This window comes from Astatotilapia calliptera, chromosome 20, assembly GCF_964374335.1.
Source record: "Astatotilapia calliptera chromosome 20, fAstCal68.1, whole genome shotgun sequence".
NCBI classification, from domain to species: domain Eukaryota; kingdom Metazoa; phylum Chordata; class Actinopteri; order Cichliformes; family Cichlidae; genus Astatotilapia; species Astatotilapia calliptera.
The window spans coordinates 31,728,711-31,748,000 of NC_137441.1; the positions used below are offsets into that span (position 1 = coordinate 31,728,711).

Consider the following 19,290-nt stretch of genomic DNA (forward strand, 5'->3'; position numbering starts at 1 on the left):
ATTCTTCGAGAGCGAATCCTCGACGGCGTTTGTTTCTGCCCTGCTCTGAAGGAACAAATGAAGTGAGATAATGTTTATTTCCACCAATTACATCTATAATGCAATATTCACCAAAAAAAGGCTCAAACTGCCCAGAAAGGTCAACCATTTTGTGCTTCAACATGGCTGCCCACAGACTGCAATGTAAAGCTCTTTCCTCTTGCTCCTTTTGATAGCTCTCCTTAGCAGTTCCTCACTCTCCCACTTAATATGCCAATTTATCCTCGGCTCAATGCTATCAACTCTGCCATTACTCCACATATACACCGCAGAAATTCTCTCATTCCCCTTTCTCTTCATCTTTCCCCTTTCCCCTCAGTCTCTCCATCTTTCTTTCCACATCCTTCCTTTTTTCACAGTTTCTCATGTTCCCCTTGCTCCATTTTCCCCCCGTGTTTCTCATCCTCGACACCCTTTTCTCCATGTTGCAACCTCCTTACTTCCACTTCTCTGTCTCCCTGCCTACTCCTCTTTGCCCCATCTTTTCTCTCTTTCTTCACCGGGCCTTGGCATCACTTTCTCATCGGCAGTCTAATTGGGCATTCTGCCTGAGACAAGGGCCTCATTAAGCAGTAATTACACACATGTTGTTTTCGGCAAACATCTCTATTTGGATTGCTTTGCATGGTAATTGTTCAGCAGGGACCACTGCTCGCGATGTTTCCCTCCGTGGCACACGTGGTGCTGGTAGAGAGGAATAAAAACATGGAGAAGAAGGGAGGGGTAGAGAGAGCGAGAGAGGGGGGAAGGAGAGGGGGTGAGAACAGAGAAAAATAATAATAGGCTGTGGAAGAGAGACAAATTGAGAAATAAAGAATGCATACATGGGAGAGAAGGAGGATGAGTAACACAGAGGCAGAACAGAGGCAGCCTGAAAGGATGAAGGCAATGCTGAGGCAGTAAATGGAGAAAGACAATGAATAAATGACAAAAAAAAGGAGGTAGACAGGTTCAGTGTGAAAAGAAAATGAGGTGGAGCTGTAGAGAGGGCATAAAAAAAGGGAGACACACAGAATGAGTAAATTAGGTAGAGAAGTGAGAAAGTAAAGACAGTGACAGAGAGAGACGGAGAGACAGAGTCCCAGAACTAGGTCATGCCGTGCAATCATCGAGCGTTTCAAAAATAATGAAGCCACAAGGTGGAAGTAATGCTAACTAGCATATCCAGGGAAAACATGTAATATTTACACAGTGGTAATGGGGCAATACAATGCTGGGATCTTTTATCTTATATTTTTGAGACAGCTGATGACGGAATTGGAGGCAGAATTACAGAGTCCGCCGAGGATCGCGTTTGATTGACGGACAACACGAGACTTCTAGGAAACATCTGTTTGTGAAGAGGGTGGGGTGGAGTTCAACTGCTCTGGGTGTCTGTGTAACGCCCAAACTGCTCAGTGATTAGAGAGACAAATCACCTTGTAGTAATGAAAAATGTCAAAAGCTACAAAGCATCACAACAATTTGGCTGAATTTACACAACTGGACGTAATTATGTCAAATACACAATCACATGCTTGCTAATATTAGCGGCTGCGTTTATTTCAAGTTCGGTTCATTAAGCATTTTATTACAAGCCTGTCTCTATGGGCTGCAGGAATTGTGAAAAGTACATAAGTACATTTATGTTACTACTGGGCTGCAGGGCTGCCCCATGAGCACGAGCTCTTGCTTTTCTGCCGCAGGCACAACTCTTTGCGCTCGCTGAGTGGCAGTAGCACATTCAACCGTCCGCACCGCAGCTGAGCCATTTTACTTCCTTTCAAGTGATCACTTTGCATGTAAATATATCCAAATTGGCATTATCTGTTACATAAGTGTATGGTAATTTTTGTCAGAGGATGTCAAGGTTATAAAACTCAGGATTTCAGCAGTGCAGAAGTACATCTTGGAATCGGCTGCCTGTTAACGAGGGAGTCTTAATTGGTCACCTTCCTGTCATTATTTCACACTTGTTCCATTGTCTCATAAGCAGAAATATGCAAATGAGAAGAGCTTTATTGGAAATTTGCCTGTATGAAAATACAGTATATGTCAGCACAGAGAGTAGGAGAGACGCAAACAGCTGGCTGAACTAGCTAGAATGCAAATACGGTGCAGTGATGTCATGGATATGCTAAATAGCATATGGCATTATCTGAACTGGCTTCCCAGTGAAAGTTAATGACACTTCCAGAAAATGGTGTGAGGCAGTACATTTGTCAAAAAGAGTAGGAAACCCCCGTCACATATGGCATGTAACTTTTATTTAGTACTAAACATTTAGCCCACATAGTAGAAATGAGCAACATATATAGGTCATGTGTCACCGGTCAGTCACAAGAATATAAATAAATAAATAAATACTGGGATATGATTAGTTTGAGGAATTTTATGCTACTTGTCTCTTTTTCCAGCTACACTTTAAAGGGAAAATGTCTCATTCAGCTGACATACTAAGCTTCCATATGCAATGCATTATATCAAATTATACATTACTAACCATGGGTACAGAATAAACTGCTCAAAACTTAATAAACTTATAGATTTACAACATTAGAACGATCTATGTCAGCTGTAAAGTTTTAATGTTGTTAAAATATGTATAGATAACAACAAACCAATTATACAGTATAGACAAACATGAGAGATTTCCCTATTATTTCTTTCATTATGACAGGAGAACTGCATTATCATAGAACATTACGCCCACTGGGGTTTACCACCTTATTAAATATCACAGCACAACGCCAGTGGCCGCAGATACAATCAGATATCGGCGGCAACTTTGCACGTTTATGCAATCAACACCCTACAGACCTTTGTAATGTATGTAAAAGCATTCAGAAAGGAAAAACTGTATAGAACCCCCCCCCCCCCCCATACATTATCATGTTAAAGAACAACCCGAAACAACTTTTTTTTTTTTACTTTTTCAGTTAATATAAGAGAATCTATAAGCAGAATATGTAATATTTGTGACTTTAAAAGCCTTTGCCAGTACACCAAGTCTCTAAAAATAATTCTCTCACCGAGTGGAATTAATAAGCCCAGAACAGTACACAGCTATTCTGTGAAGAAAGGGGTGTGGTGGTGGTGGTGGTGAGGGCTCATGCAATATGTATGCCTGTTTGAGCACCCTTCTTCCTCATCTTCCCCCTCTTCTCTTTATTTCTTTTTTACATCCCTCTCCCCCTCTCTCTCTCTTCCTCTCTCTCTCTCTCTCTCCCTCTCTCTCACCAGTCCTCTGTTCAATTAAGCCGTAGGAACCTGAACCTGAGACAATGTGGCTCTGGATTTGATGTTGCCCGACTTGTCAGTGCTGGTTCAAAGCCACAAAGGATGACAGACAGAAAGACTAAAAAAGTAGAGGGAAACAGATGCAGAGGAAAGACAGAAAGAAAGAAAGAAAGAAAGAAAGAAAGAAAGAAAGTGCTGTAGATTTTCAGAGTTACATAGGAGGAGGAGAGAGAAACAGCGAAGAGAAAAGACACTATAGTAACAATTCTGGTGTTGCGCCACGCCCCAAGCAAACAATGAACATAGGCAAACAATGAACATGGCACACACACACACACATACACACAAAGACACACAAAGCCCATAAAAAGCACAGCCTGTGGCCATGGCGACACATGCTCTGTTGTCGTTAGATAAGGGAAACAGGGCCTCTTCCTGGGTGTGAGAGTTTGATCCTGCGCACACAGACACACACACTAAACACACTACACCCACACGTGCATGTGCAGAGTGAGCTGCAGCACCACTAGGGTCACATCCACAACGCCGCGCATCTTATGTACCCTCACCTTTATCACCTGCATGGTTCATTTTCATATGCAAAGCTCAGGCTATGTTTATCTGAACACACTGTGCTCTGGTCAGTGGAGCACACAGAGCATGGTCAGATATTGACACAACACACGGAGCAGCTTCTTGCATATCTCAGCTGATTTTGATGGAATTTTTTTGGGAGTTATATCTGGCTTGGTGCCATCTTACATAGTATTTGTTTACAGGACTGGAGAGCACGAATTGTTCTAGTGTTGCATTCCTCAAAGGAGAGTTTCAGAAGCATCACAAGACATGTTTGCTTACCTCTCCCACGGCTGCCGTTTAAGAAATATTTGGCTTTATTGTTACTGATTAAGCAATCCATCAACTCATAACTAGTCAAACAACACGTGCTAGTGAAACACAATGAACCCTTCCCACCAGAAGCAACTTAAACACTCACACACGTACAAACACACACACACACACGCACACACAGACACACACAAAGCTCCCATTCATCTACTCTGCAGTTGTACTGGAGCAACCACAAAACAGAAATAACAGTTAGCAGCAAAGGTGGTGAGAGGTGGGAAGGGAGATTGAGACTGCACGGGGAGGAAGGGGTGTGGGGGGAGTGGGGAGGGTGGGGTAGGGTGGGGGTGGAGGTGGGTGGGGAGACAGGTCGGTTGATGCTAAATAAGGCTTTGTTTCCACCCTGAACTTGGGTTCACTGTGACTTGGTGAGTTTACGGCACGATAAAAATCTCAACGGCGATGATAATGTAGTTCACACCTTCTAATGGAAATATCAGGTTGACAGATTTTGAGAATATAATGAAATTTTATGTTTTGCTTCTTTTTTTTCCTGTTTTCTGTTTTCAAAAGTCAGATAAGATCTTTTTTTTTTGTTCCAAATGCAGGTACACAAGGCAAAACCAAACATAAGATAACCGTGCTGTGTCAAATAGAAGCTTACAGTACCTCGTGCTTGCATTTCCACTGTTGTATCTTAAAAAAGTTCATAATGAGCTAAGCATAAGCACTGGGGAATTTCCTATTTTTAAGATGTTTTGCTCATTTTATACATACAGGAAGCTTAATTTATCTGGTTACCTCATTAGGGTCATTGCCAATGCTTTTTGTAATGTTTCGTAGGGTTAGCAAAACTATAAAGTAGTTTTTTTAAGGTTAGAAAAAGAAATAGGTAAATGTTACGTACATTCAGCTATTCAGCTTATGCTTACTGTTAGAGAAGGCTAACTCATTCTTACTGTATGGGAAATGAGGTTAACCATGATTCAGCTTTCTCTTCGGTATATCCTACGTTACCATACGTTCGTGCTAACACCCCAGCCTCTGCGTCTCTCTCTTTCTGTGCACCAGCCGCAGAGTTTCTGTGTCACAGAATTAGCGAGATTTAAACCTATGCAATGATCCGTCGTGGCCAAAAGGTATCCATCATGAGTGTGTCACTGCTTTTAAGTGGAAAATCTCATTTTAGTTCACGCTTATCTGAGAATGCGTCAGTTCTCAGAAAAACATTTTTCTTATTGTTTTGGTTTTTTGCTTATTCTCTCTCACGCCTCTCATCTGTGGTGCTTTCTTTCAGAGAAAATCATTCCTCCAGGAGTCAAGGAAGAACAAAATAGAGATAATGTTGCTACATACACTCACCCACTACATCTGTTCAACTGCTCATTAACACAAATATCCTATCAGCCGATCACACGGCAGCAACTCAAAGCATTTAGACATGTAGATGTGGTCAAAATGACCAGCTGAAGTTCAAACTGAGCATCAGAATTGGGATGAAAGGTGATTTAAGTGACTTTGAACATGGTCTGATTATTTCAGAAACCTACTCAACTTTGAAGCAGATGGCCTACAGCAGCAGAAGACCACACGGTCACCTAAGAATAGGAAACTGTAGCTACAATTTGCACGGACCATTTGACAATAGAAGAGTAGACAAATATTGCCTGGTTTGTTGCCTCCAGCGGTGGTTGGCACAGAATTTGGTGTGATCATGAAAGCATGGATCCATCCTTCTTTTAATCAACTGTCCAGGCACTTTCTGAGTCTTAGTACTTACTCAGCATCAATTCACTTCCCAGTCTACATGAGTATTATTGTTTACTATGTCCTTTGGTGCAAGTTTGTAGCTCAAAAGCCAACTGATTTTCTTTATAAACAAACCCGCAAGCATTCGCTCAAAGGACCACCTTGTTCGAGGAAGCATGTTTGTACTGTGTCAACGTCATGGTCAACGTATGGTTTGTTTGTGCACCGTTGTGGTTTGCATACACTCATTGTGAGCATGAGTGTCATGGCAATTTTGGGCTTTGAATGATGTCTTTGAACTCTTCTTTTTCTAGAATGGTATTATTGTACAGTACACATCTTTAATGACATGCACAAGTTCAAACTCATTTTAGATTTTCTCTTAATTCTACAAGTATACATGCAGGCTCACATACATATATACACCCCTACTAATATTTGGTCAAATGTCCCTTAGCAAGTTGTACCTCGACCGTATGCTTTTGGTATACATCAACAAGCTTCTGTCATAATTCCGACTGGAAATTTGACCGCTCTTCTTGGCAGAGTTCATTTAAATTAGTTGGTTTCCTGTCACAGACCCAGTCTACAAATCTTCAACAGGGTTGAGGTTGGGGCCTTGGGAAAATTAGCCGTATAGTATGGGGGCTATATGTATACATTAACCCTCTGTGGTTGAGAAAAAAAATCTAATTTATAGTCAATAAAGATGTATACTGTCCACAATTATTCTGTACTGTACAATCAAAGGAACTGTTAGAAATCATCAAGAACTCATTAAAAGCCAAAAATTATCAGGACGTTCATCCTGATCATGAGTGTATGTAAACCACAACTGTATTATGGGGGACGACGAGTGTACAACAAGTCAAGCAGTTAGCAAGTCAACTACCTGGCTAACTAATGCTTGCTATCCTTTTCAGTTGCTGAAGAAGCTAGCGGTCTCTCCTGTAAAAAAACAAACAAACAAAAGAATTTTTTTTTTGCAGACTTTACAGGAGCTACTAAAAGATGTGGTCGTTATTTCAACCATGATGTGTAGTAGTTGTTTTTCGACTTCAAGCACGTTGTCATGTCCCACTAAATGCTCCATCAGAGGGTAAACATGAAAAAGACCGGCAGATCAACCTGTAACAACATGCTCAGACTCGGAGTGGCAGTTCCAACTCCAGCAGTCTTCATTTTAGCTGAAAGACAAAATTATTTAGGCTCTCACAAGTTATTTATATGATTTGTCTATCTAGAAAAGTACGCGGTTAGTATTTATAGATTTCTTATGCAAGCAGTTCAACTGCAGTTCCAACAAGTTTTGAGAAAAATAACCTTAAAGCAATACGTTAAACATTTATCCTTTTCAATGATTTCCACCCCTTGTATGAACCTTGATTAGTATCTGTCTGTCTGTTCAGTATATGTATCAGAGTGCAAAAGAGGTCACAGCCATGAAATGAGCCACGTGCAAGCGCATGTGCAGAGGTATAACAGAAGAATTCAAATGTCAGACCAAGGTGCCACCCACACGGCCTCCCTCAGCTTACTGTGGTAGCCTTCAACGGCCTGTCGGCTAACCAGTCCTGGGAAACACCTTCCTAGCATCAAGCACAACAGCATCACATGCAACTAGCAGCTAGCAGGTGCTGTAGTACTGTACTGCTATACTTAACAACGAGAGGAAAGTAGTTATCCCACCAGACTACCTGACATTCGCTGTCTGTGGTGGTGTGAATGTGTATTTGCACGTTTGTGCATGTGTGTGCACAGTATGCGTGTCCGTACAGTATGTGCATGTCACTAGGTGAGTCTTTGTCAGTGAGGTTTCTCTGGCAGCAGGAGAGGATGCAGAGCACAAGCCACTTTTAACTGACTGGGGTAAACAGTGATGAGAGAAGATAAAGGGCAGAGTGAATGTCACATTACCCCAGCCCTTTGCTTCTGCTCACCACAACATCAGATAACTGCTGCAGGAAAAAAAAAAGTCTGGTTTCCTCTAGCATATAATTGGTTATCTCATTGCGATCTACTGTTCTCTTGCCTCTGCACAGAATGAAGTATAAAGAGCAAAGGGAGAAAAAAAAAGTCTAAAGTTTGACTGTTCAGTCAGTGACTAAAATAAATCATTACGAGCGTAGGAAAGGCACCAATCTATTTTCATGGTGGTTGCCACAGATTTAAACATTTAGCACAAAAAACAAATAAACAAAGAGAACACCTGACAATAAGGTGGTGTTGTGTTCGCTTTCAAGCAACCTTTTAGAATAGCACAAGCAACGCAACATAGACAGGTTAACACACAGCACGTTGACTTGACTAGATAGGGAAGTAATATTGATTATCAGCAACAATATCTAACAACTTATTAGCTCAGAGTTAAGTAAACAGATAACATTTCATATGAAATGAAGCTATGCATTAAAAAAACAAGGTCTGTTAGAAAGAACTTTGGTATATTCTGTCAAAAAGACAGCTTTTGTTATAAAGAGCCTCATGAGATCTTTAAATAAAAAGTAAAGTTAAACTCTAAACATGTCAAAGGCACTTTATTTAGAGTTAATGTGTCTCTCTGGATGCGACCTGATCATAACATAACACATCACCATGTGACTTGATCATAACAACTACCGAGGCGTATTTCGCACCTTCTTCATGTTTTCACACATACCGTAATTAAGAAACTCCTGACATGATTTATAGATTCCAGTAAAATGGTTGCCTTTGAATAGAGACACTATAAATGATACATATGTGTTCACACATTTGTGTATAAAATATATATGTGAAGGTTCTCATAGGGAGCTCGACATAAATACGGAGAGCAATTTCATCTCAGCATAAAGCCTCCAGAACTGACCAGGGCCCAGGATAGAACCTTGAGGTACACTTTTCCAAATCAACCGGCTAGGGAAAAAATAAGGGGGCTTGGCTATCTCACCACAGCAGTGGGTAGTCTTTTCCTAGATGGATTGATGGCCGGAGAGGGGGCAGTGTGGAGCCTAACCCCTCGCTCACCCACACTGTACCGGGCCTGTGGTTAGAGAGAGCGAGAGAAAGAGAGAGACAGCGAACAGGAAAAAAGAGAAGAGAAAGAGAAGACAAAAGCAGAGAAGGAAAGGAGACGACAGGGCTTTAGATTGCAAGGTACAAGCAGGGCATTTGTAAAGGGAACATGTCAAGCCCTCCCGCCCTCTGTCGTGAACCTTTCTCTCCTTCTCCCTTTCTCCGGTTGCCCTGCTCTTCCTCTAGTACGCCGCGCACGCGTGGAGGGGGAGGAGTAACGACATGAGAATTACACAGTGACATGCAGCGCTGTGCTACGGGAAGAATGGAGGTTAATGAGCTGACATACCCTCCACCTCGAACACGCCTCCTCCCCATGCCAACCTCCCTGCTCTCTTTCACACGCTGACAAGCATGTACACAAAAACCCCGGCAAGACAGTGAGGAGTGAAAGCTGGCAGCGAGACAAGTTTTGGTGCACCAAAGGAATGTGGCAAGAGCGCAGTTTACACTCTCTTCACATACAGTGCACACAGCTCACAGCTGTAACTGGGTTATGAACAACTGTGAACGTGAGCTAATGTAATTTACATTAGAAATATGGCCTCAGCTAATGCAATCAAGAACTGGGAAGATGCAAGACTCGTTATGCATCAGAAATCAGAGGCATAAAAATATATGGCAAAAAGTCGCTGTTAAAATTCCTACATTTGATCATACTTGTACTGTACTATACTATAGGTGAAGGGACACCAACAGCAGAATGGAGGCAGCAAGTGAAGCAACAGGTCCACTTTGACATGCAAAATAATGTGAAATTTAAAAAAAAAAGTGGAGAAATTTAGCAGCGTTGGGACTCACATATATCTGGTATTATGAGGATTCATCCTCGCCTGGCTGTGAACGTATCTACCAGCGTGTCAAGAGCATTTATTTCTTCATTCATAACCCATAAAAAGTTATGCTGCTCATATAGCTAAAAGAAACATTCAACCACAGGTTTTACCAACTTGCTAAACACTATAAAATACAAATAGATAAAACAGCCGATTTATTAAGGGACAATTGTATTTCGTGTCCAGACCACAAACCAAAGGCTATACATATCATTCTCTTACTGCAAAGAGCTCAGACTTCTGTGAATAACTGATTAGGCCTTCAGATTCTCAACCATTTCTTGGTTGTCACGTGGTGATGTGTGGGTGTATAATATGTTAAATAAAACCTCAGTGGCCTTTAAGTTGCATCACCAGAAAACCAACACGCAAAGGTGACAATTTTTACCAGATAAGAGTCCATGGGTTCTCAAGTATGCACAGACACAAATAACACAGAGGGGTAAAAAAAACAAACAAACCAAAAAACAGCCGGCTTCAAAGGAACATTTCAGAAAAACTTTCAGCAAAGAAAAACTTAGCTGAACACCAAGTTCCTACGAGCACAGGTGAAATTCACACGACCACATCTAAAGATAGGTGCAGATGCACTGAAACACTGAAATTGTGCCAATTTTGTTTATTTTCCAAATCTGCAGTTGCCTAAACTGTGTATAGCCTGTTCATATGGCTCAATTTCATCCATCTATTGATTGGTTATAGGATGCTACCATTTAGGGATAGAGACAAAATGTCTCTGCATGCATCCTGCTGCAGTTGATGTGCCTTAATTACCTGAAACTAAATGAGTGAAAAGCACAAGAGTAACAAAACAGCGTCTAAGAAATGAAAGAACTTTAGCAAAAGCAGAAATAGAATTGATAATGATGCGGCGACACAGCTCCGCAGAGCTTGAAAACAATGGAAGATGGATGGTTAGTCATTAGCACCCATTGTGAATCTTTCGAGTGAGTAATTTGTGGGAAGGCTTGTGCATTTTTAATAGTCTTAAACTGAAGAGCCCTAAGAACACAAACTCCATGAAATAATAACAGGCATTTCACCTTAGCACTATCCGAGCCTCTCAATTATTTACCACTAATGAATTGCCTTGGGCAACATTCTTCCTAAGTACAATATCAACCATCCCAGAGAGCCAGAATCAGCTCACTCAAATACTTAAATACATTTACTCAATTATGCTCACTGTCCCCGCAATTAAAGAGCCAAGAATGTCAAGCTTTTTTCTGCTTGCTGTCTCGTATGCTCTGATTCAGCTTTGATATTTCAGCAAAACTCTTCCCCCGGATAGCAATGATTAATTGATAAAAACATTTTCAGAGAAATTGCAACAACCAGGTTCGTGGCTTTTTCTCTGTTTTTGCATCTGTGGTGTGGGTGATGCTAAAAAAAAAGCATGTTAGCTGTTAGCAGCAACATATCAGAAAAGCAGGCTAGCAGACACCATCTAAAACACCAGTTGCAATGGCGTACGTATATGTAAGTGTTAGCAAGTGTTTATAAAAGCACATGCTTTATATCTGTTCACGTGGAGTGACAAACCGTGTTATGCTCTATTATTGCATTCAACATTTTTATCACCGCACGATCGGAGAAAAATCACACCCATTATTTCCACTATATAACAGATCAGGTCAGGCCTGACTAGCTTTAGTCAATTCCATGCTCTCCAGCTGTAAGTCTCTGGCTGTAACTACGTCAGAGAAATTAATGCGCAAAGGATCCTGTTCCTAGACAGCTGGTAGTTGTAAATTCCTATCAGGGAATTAAAAAAATGTATAAAAACGAAAAAAAAAAACCACCAAAAAAAAAGGAGGGAGCGAGAGAGTTTGAAAGAAAACATATACAATTTTCATTTCAACTGCTTTAGGGATTAAGGCTCAGGGCTCTAGAAAAAAACTGCATTAAAATAATCCACCATTTGCATGTTTTATCTCACAAAGGAGGCTCACATAGACACACATATGCAACAACCCCCACTCTCCCTCCCTACCGCCCTTTTCCTCCTCCCCCATTCTGTTTGAGCACACACACACACGTGCGCACATACACACACACACATCACACATGTACACGCTGCCATCATTAAACACACTCACACACACATCGAGATCAACCTGCTGCCATCTGCTCCACGCGCTCTGTACAATCCTTGCAGAATACATTATTCACTACAATACATCACATCACATTCCCTCAATGTCATAGCCTTGTGCTTGAGGAAGACTCTGTGTGTGTGTGTGTGTGTGTGTGTGTGTGTGTGTGTGTGTGTGTGTGTGTGTGTGTGAGAGAGAGAGAGAGGGAGAGAAGATTTGCTCTGTTATACGGTAGAGTGGTAGAGAAAATTAAAGACAGTTTTATTTGGCTTTTAGGTGAAACAAGACTGTCAGCAAAACTCGTGTCTGTTACTAGGCCAGATTAAAAATCCAGACAAGGATGTCAGTGTATGAAAGTGAAGGATAACAGCTACTGAGAAAGTGAGAGGAACTGACACATACAAGCAGGAGAGAGAGAGACAGAAGGCAGGAGTTTTTTTGTTACACACTAGGGTCTGCTTTCGTGAAGGACATTCCTCTCAGAGAGTTATCAGGTGTCAAAAGTATGATTTAGCATTTCTCCAAATGTAAGCACATTTTTCACAGTTCATTAATGTGTTTACATTATGCTTTATATCCCTGTTTTTACTGAAGGGGAAGTCGGGGTCGTACTGCGCGGTTTTATTCGATGTGGAGCAACTTTTGGTTTCTGAACTTAGTGGAGAGGAAGAGAGCGAACACTGGAATAAAGCGGCATTTATCTAATGGTCCACCAGTGGAAAATGACGGCACACACGCACAGTAGCTTGGACTTCAAGTCTCAGAGATGACGTAGTTGTATTTGACTTTGAGCAAAGACTTGGAAGAATGAATTCATGTTGGGTTTAGTCTGCTTTTGTTATTTGTTAATAAGAAAAATCCCAGTTTTATTTTTAATGCAGCGACTCTGCATTTGTATTATTTACTTTACTCCAATTGCTTCACTTGATTTCATTTGAAAGATAAATACAGAAACATCGATTACTTTTTTTGTTGCTTGTTTACATTTTTGTCTTTTCTCCCTATCGTTTCTTATGCGCAAACCATGAACATGTTAATGCATGTGTGTCGCTATGTGCGGTGGCAGAGCGGAGGGAGGGAACAGCTGGCAGGCCCACACTCAACCACGTATTGACCTGTTTTGCATTCACCTGTTATTCAACCTAATGTTTCCACTTGGCTCTGCTGCAGCTGAGCTACAATTAACCTCGCTGTGCGCGCAAGGGAAGGAAGTCTTGAGTAATTTTTTTTCAAAGCAGTTTGTCAAACTTCCCCAAATGTCATTCTGCCCACTGTCTTAAAATTAATGTTTTTTACTTTAACTTTCCCACTCTGAAGAGAAGAGAGGCGAGACATCTAACCCTTCTGAGATCTACAGTAGCTATAAATGTGGCCTATATTCACACAGCGCTAAATTCTTTTCACTTGATGCACGTAATCTGATTGCAGATAATTAGCCTCTGAAAATGTTACTTGCCTTTCTAAACCTCATGAATGACAGAAAACGCTGCTGCATCCAACCCTTCCCTTATCTGCTCTTCACTCGGCTACTCCGCCTCCTCTCGCTTTTTTCCCACCCTCCATTTCCCCCTCCCTCCTCTTTTCCCAGATGCCCTCTCAGCTCTTGCTTGTGTTTGGGCTGCAACTGCGAGGGGTCACTGCCTGCCTTGTCTCACACGTGGAGCACTGAGAACGTGTGTGTGTGTGTGTGTGTGTGTGTGTGTGTGTGTGTGTGAAAGAAAGACAGCACACACTTGTCTATGGATAATTATATGAATGAGAGCGTAAGAACATCAAAAAAAAAGAAAGAAAGAAAAAGAAGTGTGTAAGTGTGTGAATTTAGCCTGATGTGTGTGCAGTTGAGCCTGAGTGCCTTTCCCACTGTGTGTGTTTCAAAGTGTTTCAATGTGTGTGTGTGTGTGTGTGTGTGAGTGCGTGCGCCTTGCGAGCTCAGTGCCAGGTCTCTCTAATGAGTCTGTCAGGCGCTGTTAGCGACGGCGTGCTCCCCTGGCTCAGCGCACTCCTACAGACACACTGTGATTAGCCGGGCCAACGGCACGCCACCGGGCCAGATTAAACACTCACCACGCCGCCAGGGAACATACACACACACACACACACACACAGACACACACATACACTCAGCACAGCACACATTAGAGCAAAGCATTACAGTTGCTCTCATAGACACCACACACAGACGTACTTAGATACACAGCTTCATCATCGTTGTTCCTATTAGTCTGCAACATGTACTTGCCCTCTAGAGCCAGGTGTGGATGCCACTGGAATTGAAAATTAATGTGAAATATAAACATAATACAAGCCACCTATGGCACAGGCAAGAACATGCTAGCATTTCATTAATCTCTGTGCTGCTATTGAATTCCTGTCTGCTGCTAATCTTGAACATCACTCAGAATTAAGGCCAACCCTTCTGGCACCAGCAGCTTTCAACATCTTCATTAAAGCGACATAATTCACTAATTACAGGTAATTACCCTTTAATGAACAGTCCAGATGAATGAGCAGATATGCAGAGGAGGAGCAGCCACGAGGAGATATCCTTTTTCATTCCTCTAGGCCAAGAGCGGACTCTGAATGACCGGGTCCTACGACTTCGATCAGAGACAGCGGCCTAGTGAGAACAGGCTCAGCTGACACATGTACACACTGCGACCACTCGTAGAAATGTAGACACACCTGCACTTGGCAACGTCTGCTGGTCAAAGGTTGCAGATGAACTGTGCGCAGATGACTCAATTTGAACACATTTTTTCCAGTTTTCGTGTCTGTCCCTCAGTCTGCCCGTATACCTATGGAAATTTACCCCTACGAGTAGTTTAGCTGTTGTTTATCTGAAGCAAATGTCATCTCCAATCTACTATTTAATGTAACACATTTTAAAGGACTGCTGTGCTTGCTAAGTTGATTTTATAAAATCATTGGTTCTTATCCCATGCCGTCAAATACTGCTGCTCTGTCAGATGCTGAACAGATAAACACAAGGTGTCCTTGGAGTGGAAATATTAGACACTGGGAGATAAGGGTCCTCTTTTAAAGAGTGATAAAAATCTGCACTAGGATGTTAGAGTCACCCAAAAGGCTCACTTTATTTTTACTCAGTGATTTGCTTTATTTTCCCACTTTGCATCTATTTCTAACTAAACACTAAAAACTACTCAGCTAGGTTTGGGCAGTTTAGGTTTAGGAGGACAGGGTTTTAGCTGAATTATCCCCTTGTGCAATTTCAACCCTCTGCATTGAAAGTGACTATGTAAATGTTATGCCAAGGGCTCGTTTACAAGCGTGGCCTGATCTCAGTACCAGCATAACCTGAGGAGTTCGTTGCTCCGAAGCCAAAGGACAACCTTGTGTGTATCTGTAAGTCGCCGGCACCGTATAATAGAGCAGAGTTCTGAATGGGCCGATTCAAGACAATGAAAGTGGCTGTTGGGTGACCTTATTAAAAACTCTTGTAAAATCGTACACTTTATAGTCACTTTACCCTTAAAGGATCTTTAAATTCACAAAGCAACGCTATTTTCTTCCAGTGTCCTCTGTACAGTGTGCAACTATGTTTTTGTCAATTGAATCACTGCAGACTAACCCTGTCATCGACCTGAGTGTGAAAAGCAGTGTTGAACCCAACATGAAATGTGGGTTTTCCCTGTGTCAATATTTAGCAGGACTATTACTGACACTGTTAAGAAGTGAGATGTATGACATATTTGAGGCTGTAATGTGTCTAAGTGAGCAGCTTTTCGAACAGTGAAGGTGTAGGAGGTGTAGACTGTAAAGTCAGAACAGAGCACTGCTCAATGTTCCTTTGTTGTTTAACTAGAGGAAACAAAATCTTTTTTTTCTTTCTGCCTCTCTCTCTCTGAAAAGGAACAAGCGAAAAATGAGATTGATCTAACAACTTGCCAACAGTTAAGTTTCTTATCTCGGGCTTGCAGAAGAAAGTCCCTACAAGAAGAATGTGCACCAATTTTCCTCTCTTTCTGATTCTTCTCCTCCCCCTCTTTTACCGTCTCTCGTGCCAAGTGGCCTATTTTTACCCCTCCATGTGGCATCTCAGGGTTTTCCTTGTCACCGCCACGTTTCCTGTCATCGTGTGTAGGTACAGTTGAACAGTGCAGTTACTGCAAAGGCCCTGACACTGACTGTTTCTCTGTCTTCTCAGATGTGGTCACAGATCTTTGTCTTCACATCCAATGCACTGCTGCCTTTTTTGTCTTTCACACCCTATAGTTTATTCATTTTGAAAAATCGCCTCTGTGCTGTGCTAGACTGTTCAGTTAAACCAGGAATATTGGTCTTTATCCTCAATTTGTTTGCCATACATTCATTTTTCTATCGTTTATCTGAGTTTGGGTCATGGAAGCAGCAGTTTAGGCAAAGATGTTCAGACCTACCTCGTCCTCCTCCATCATCTGTGGGGACACCGAGGCCAAATCAGCCGAGAGATATAATCTCTCCAGTGTGTCCAGGGTCTGCCCTAGGCCTACTCCCAGTAGGAAAGCCTTTAAAACCCCTCACCTAGGAGGCATCAAGCAGGCACCCTAGCCAGAAAAATGAACTACCTCAGCTGGCTACTTTTAGTGTGAAGGTGTAGTGTTTCTGCGTTGAGACCCACCCGAATGCCTCTAAGGGAGTGCCCAGCTATCCTTTGGAGGAACCTCATTTTTAACGCTTGTATCCGAAATCTCATTTTTTAGTCTGTACCCAGAGCTCGTGGACATAGGCGATGTTCAGAATCAGAATCAGAATCAGAAACTTTATTGTCATTGTCATGAGAACAACGAAATTAAGAATGGTCCCCGATCATTGCATCATCCCTAGCAATATCAAAATATAAATAAAACAATAAAATTCAATAAATAAAATAGATAGAATACTTAAAATACTAATAAGATATAACAGTAAAACATTCACATACATTCCCACACACATGCTTCAGACCGTGCATAGATTAACACAAGAGTGGCGTGATGGACATTTTTTTGTAGTATTCAGATGTGTTATTGCAGTTGGATAACAGCTGTGTTTGAGTCTATTAGTCCTTGCTCTGATTGCCCTGTACCGTCTGCCTGAGGGCAACAGTTCGAACAGGGAGTGGCCAGGATGTGAGGTGTCTTTTATGATGTTTTGGGCCTTTTTAAAACAGTGGGCGTTGTGTAGAACTTCCAGTGTGGGGAGAGGGCAGCCAGTGATCTTTTGGGCGGTGTTAATGATCCCTTGGAGTGCTTTCCTCTGAGCCCCTGTGCAGCTAGTGTACCAGATGCATATGCAGTAAGTTACGCCTGTAGATTGACTAGTAAATAAATAACTTTGCCTTCACACTCAGCTCTCTATTTACCACAACAGACCACCAATCCATTTGTCCACTCCTCTCACTCAAGACACTTAAACTCCCCCACTTGCAGAAGCAACTCCTCCCTCCCTGACCCGGATTGAGCACTCCCCTTTTCCAGCTAAAGATCGTGATCTCAGACGTGGAAGTACTAGAGAACCTAAATCCTTCGGTCTCAGGATTAGGATTAAAATATTTATATCACACAATGTATAGCCCACTTTGTTTACAATATAATCCAATCACTTGTGCTCAGACTATGAGGACCTTCTATCCTCATAGTCTAAAGCATGGGCCTATTTATCATATTGCCATATGCAACAACACAACACTGTGTTTCCTCTAGCAGAAATGTGCAGCATGTGATATACTGTACTGCGTGGCACAAAGGAATAATTGTGTTCTGGTCCTAGGAGAGTTGCAAGAGGAGAAATATCAACACAGGATGTATGGCTCCCAGCCTTATGAGACAATCCAGTTATGAGTGAGACCAGCTCATGGAGATTACAGCCATGTCCCAAAATACACAATATCCAGTGATTTGTAGACATTTACAGTGTACAAAGTGTCTAAACTGTTGGAAATTGCAGTCTCAAGAGTCGACCCATCAGTTATTTGGTTGATATGGTCTCATTCGAATAAGCAGTGGTCAACGGTCAGTGTTACTCTCACAAGGAGAAAAGTGCTACATCAACAACCTTTCAGGGTTGATCCATTGTTTTTGGAGGCAAGTGACTATGAGAAACTGGGTGTTTGTTTTTTAAATACTGTAGATTTTTAACTAATTGAAACCAGGTGAATGAAGCTGTTTTGTGTCTGCATTATGTTAAAGGAGATCACCAAAAAGTCAAACGTAAACTTTGTGACAGCTCAGATCACAGGAGCATCAGTTACAGCGAGACTGTTTTCTGTAGCTCTTATCCATATGGGCACGTGGTTTCAGTATGCTGTTAGACAAGCAGGCTGCAATGGTGACTTTGACACCAACAACAAATGCGCTTTGGGATAACATTTCGAAAGAATATAACTGATGCTGTGAATAACGTTTAAGTTGCAATGAATTTAGGTGAGCAGCTTTTTCGAACTGTGAACGTGCAGGGGGTGTTTGTTAATGTGATTTTCAGGATGTAAACTGCGCTGCCTGACCTTTATCACAGCAGTCTTTTTTTGGCTTTCTTCTGTATTTTCTTAAGTCAGCCCATATCATGTCATACTTTTTGAAGCATTTTGATACCACCCACCTGAATAACTTTTCTCTCTCCAAGGCAATTAAAGTTCAAACCATTCGAAATCAGATCCAGATGCACGTGAGCGACTAAATTTCCTCCACGAAACACAAATATACGTTATATACCGGTCAGACTCAAGATGGTAAACAATGAAATGCCAACAGACAGCCTGAAGTTAGCGGCCTTCTTTGTACTTCACGTCTCCTCTTGTGTGACACACACAGTGCCTCTTTTGTTCTGCCACTCACTGCTCGTGTTACAGTAGAGCTCTAATGCACACAGATCGATAGCATACTTTCCATTTCAACACGCTGAGCTGATGTTCGGACACACAGTTGGAATTGATCCTGTTCTGTCAACACGAAGTTTTAGGTCTGTATGTCTTCTTATGGAAAGTCTTTAAACGAAAAAAAAAGAAGCTACAATTCACAACTTCACATCTGCTTACAGCTTAATGTTGACATCTACATTAGGCATTCAAAAACGGCATTGCTGATGACATTTGGCAAGGTCGGTGGGGAAACAGAGCTGTGGAAACAACTCTACCCATCAACATCAAAACTGAACATGTGGCCCCCTCATATGAATAACATTTTAAAAAAAAAACCTTCTTTCCCACTCACAGAAATTTTATTATTGGAAGAAAAACACACTGAATCAAGTAAAACTTTTCCATAACAGCTGTGAATTGATATGACTATAAATACCCTAATAAAACCCTCAGTAAAGGCGTGTACACAAATCAGCCACAACGTTAAAACCATGTGCCTTTTTAGTGGTTTAGGTGATTTGCATCCAAACAGAAAAAAAAGTTGCTTTCAGAGGATCCCCCCTCACAGAGCAACTCTAACCCATATGGGCATGGTGGTTGGAGGTTGGATGCA

General features: G+C 41.7%; 1 protein-coding gene across 6 annotated transcripts in view; it reads right to left on the minus strand.

The window, feature by feature from the left end:
- Positions 1-19,290, minus strand: part of LOC113012854 (TOX high mobility group box family member 2-like) — an 82,291-nt gene that overhangs the window by 43,845 nt on the left and 19,156 nt on the right. For 3 of the 6 annotated variants that reach the window (XM_026153245.2, XM_026153244.2, XM_080294839.1), the window contains exon 2: positions 8,786-8,878. The exons of the other annotated variants lie outside the window; for them this stretch is intronic. In XM_026153245.2, the coding sequence (XP_026009030.1) occupies positions 8,786-8,878 (93 nt within the window). The remainder of the gene's footprint in view (positions 1-8,785; positions 8,879-19,290) is intronic. 6 annotated transcript variants of the gene reach the window in all.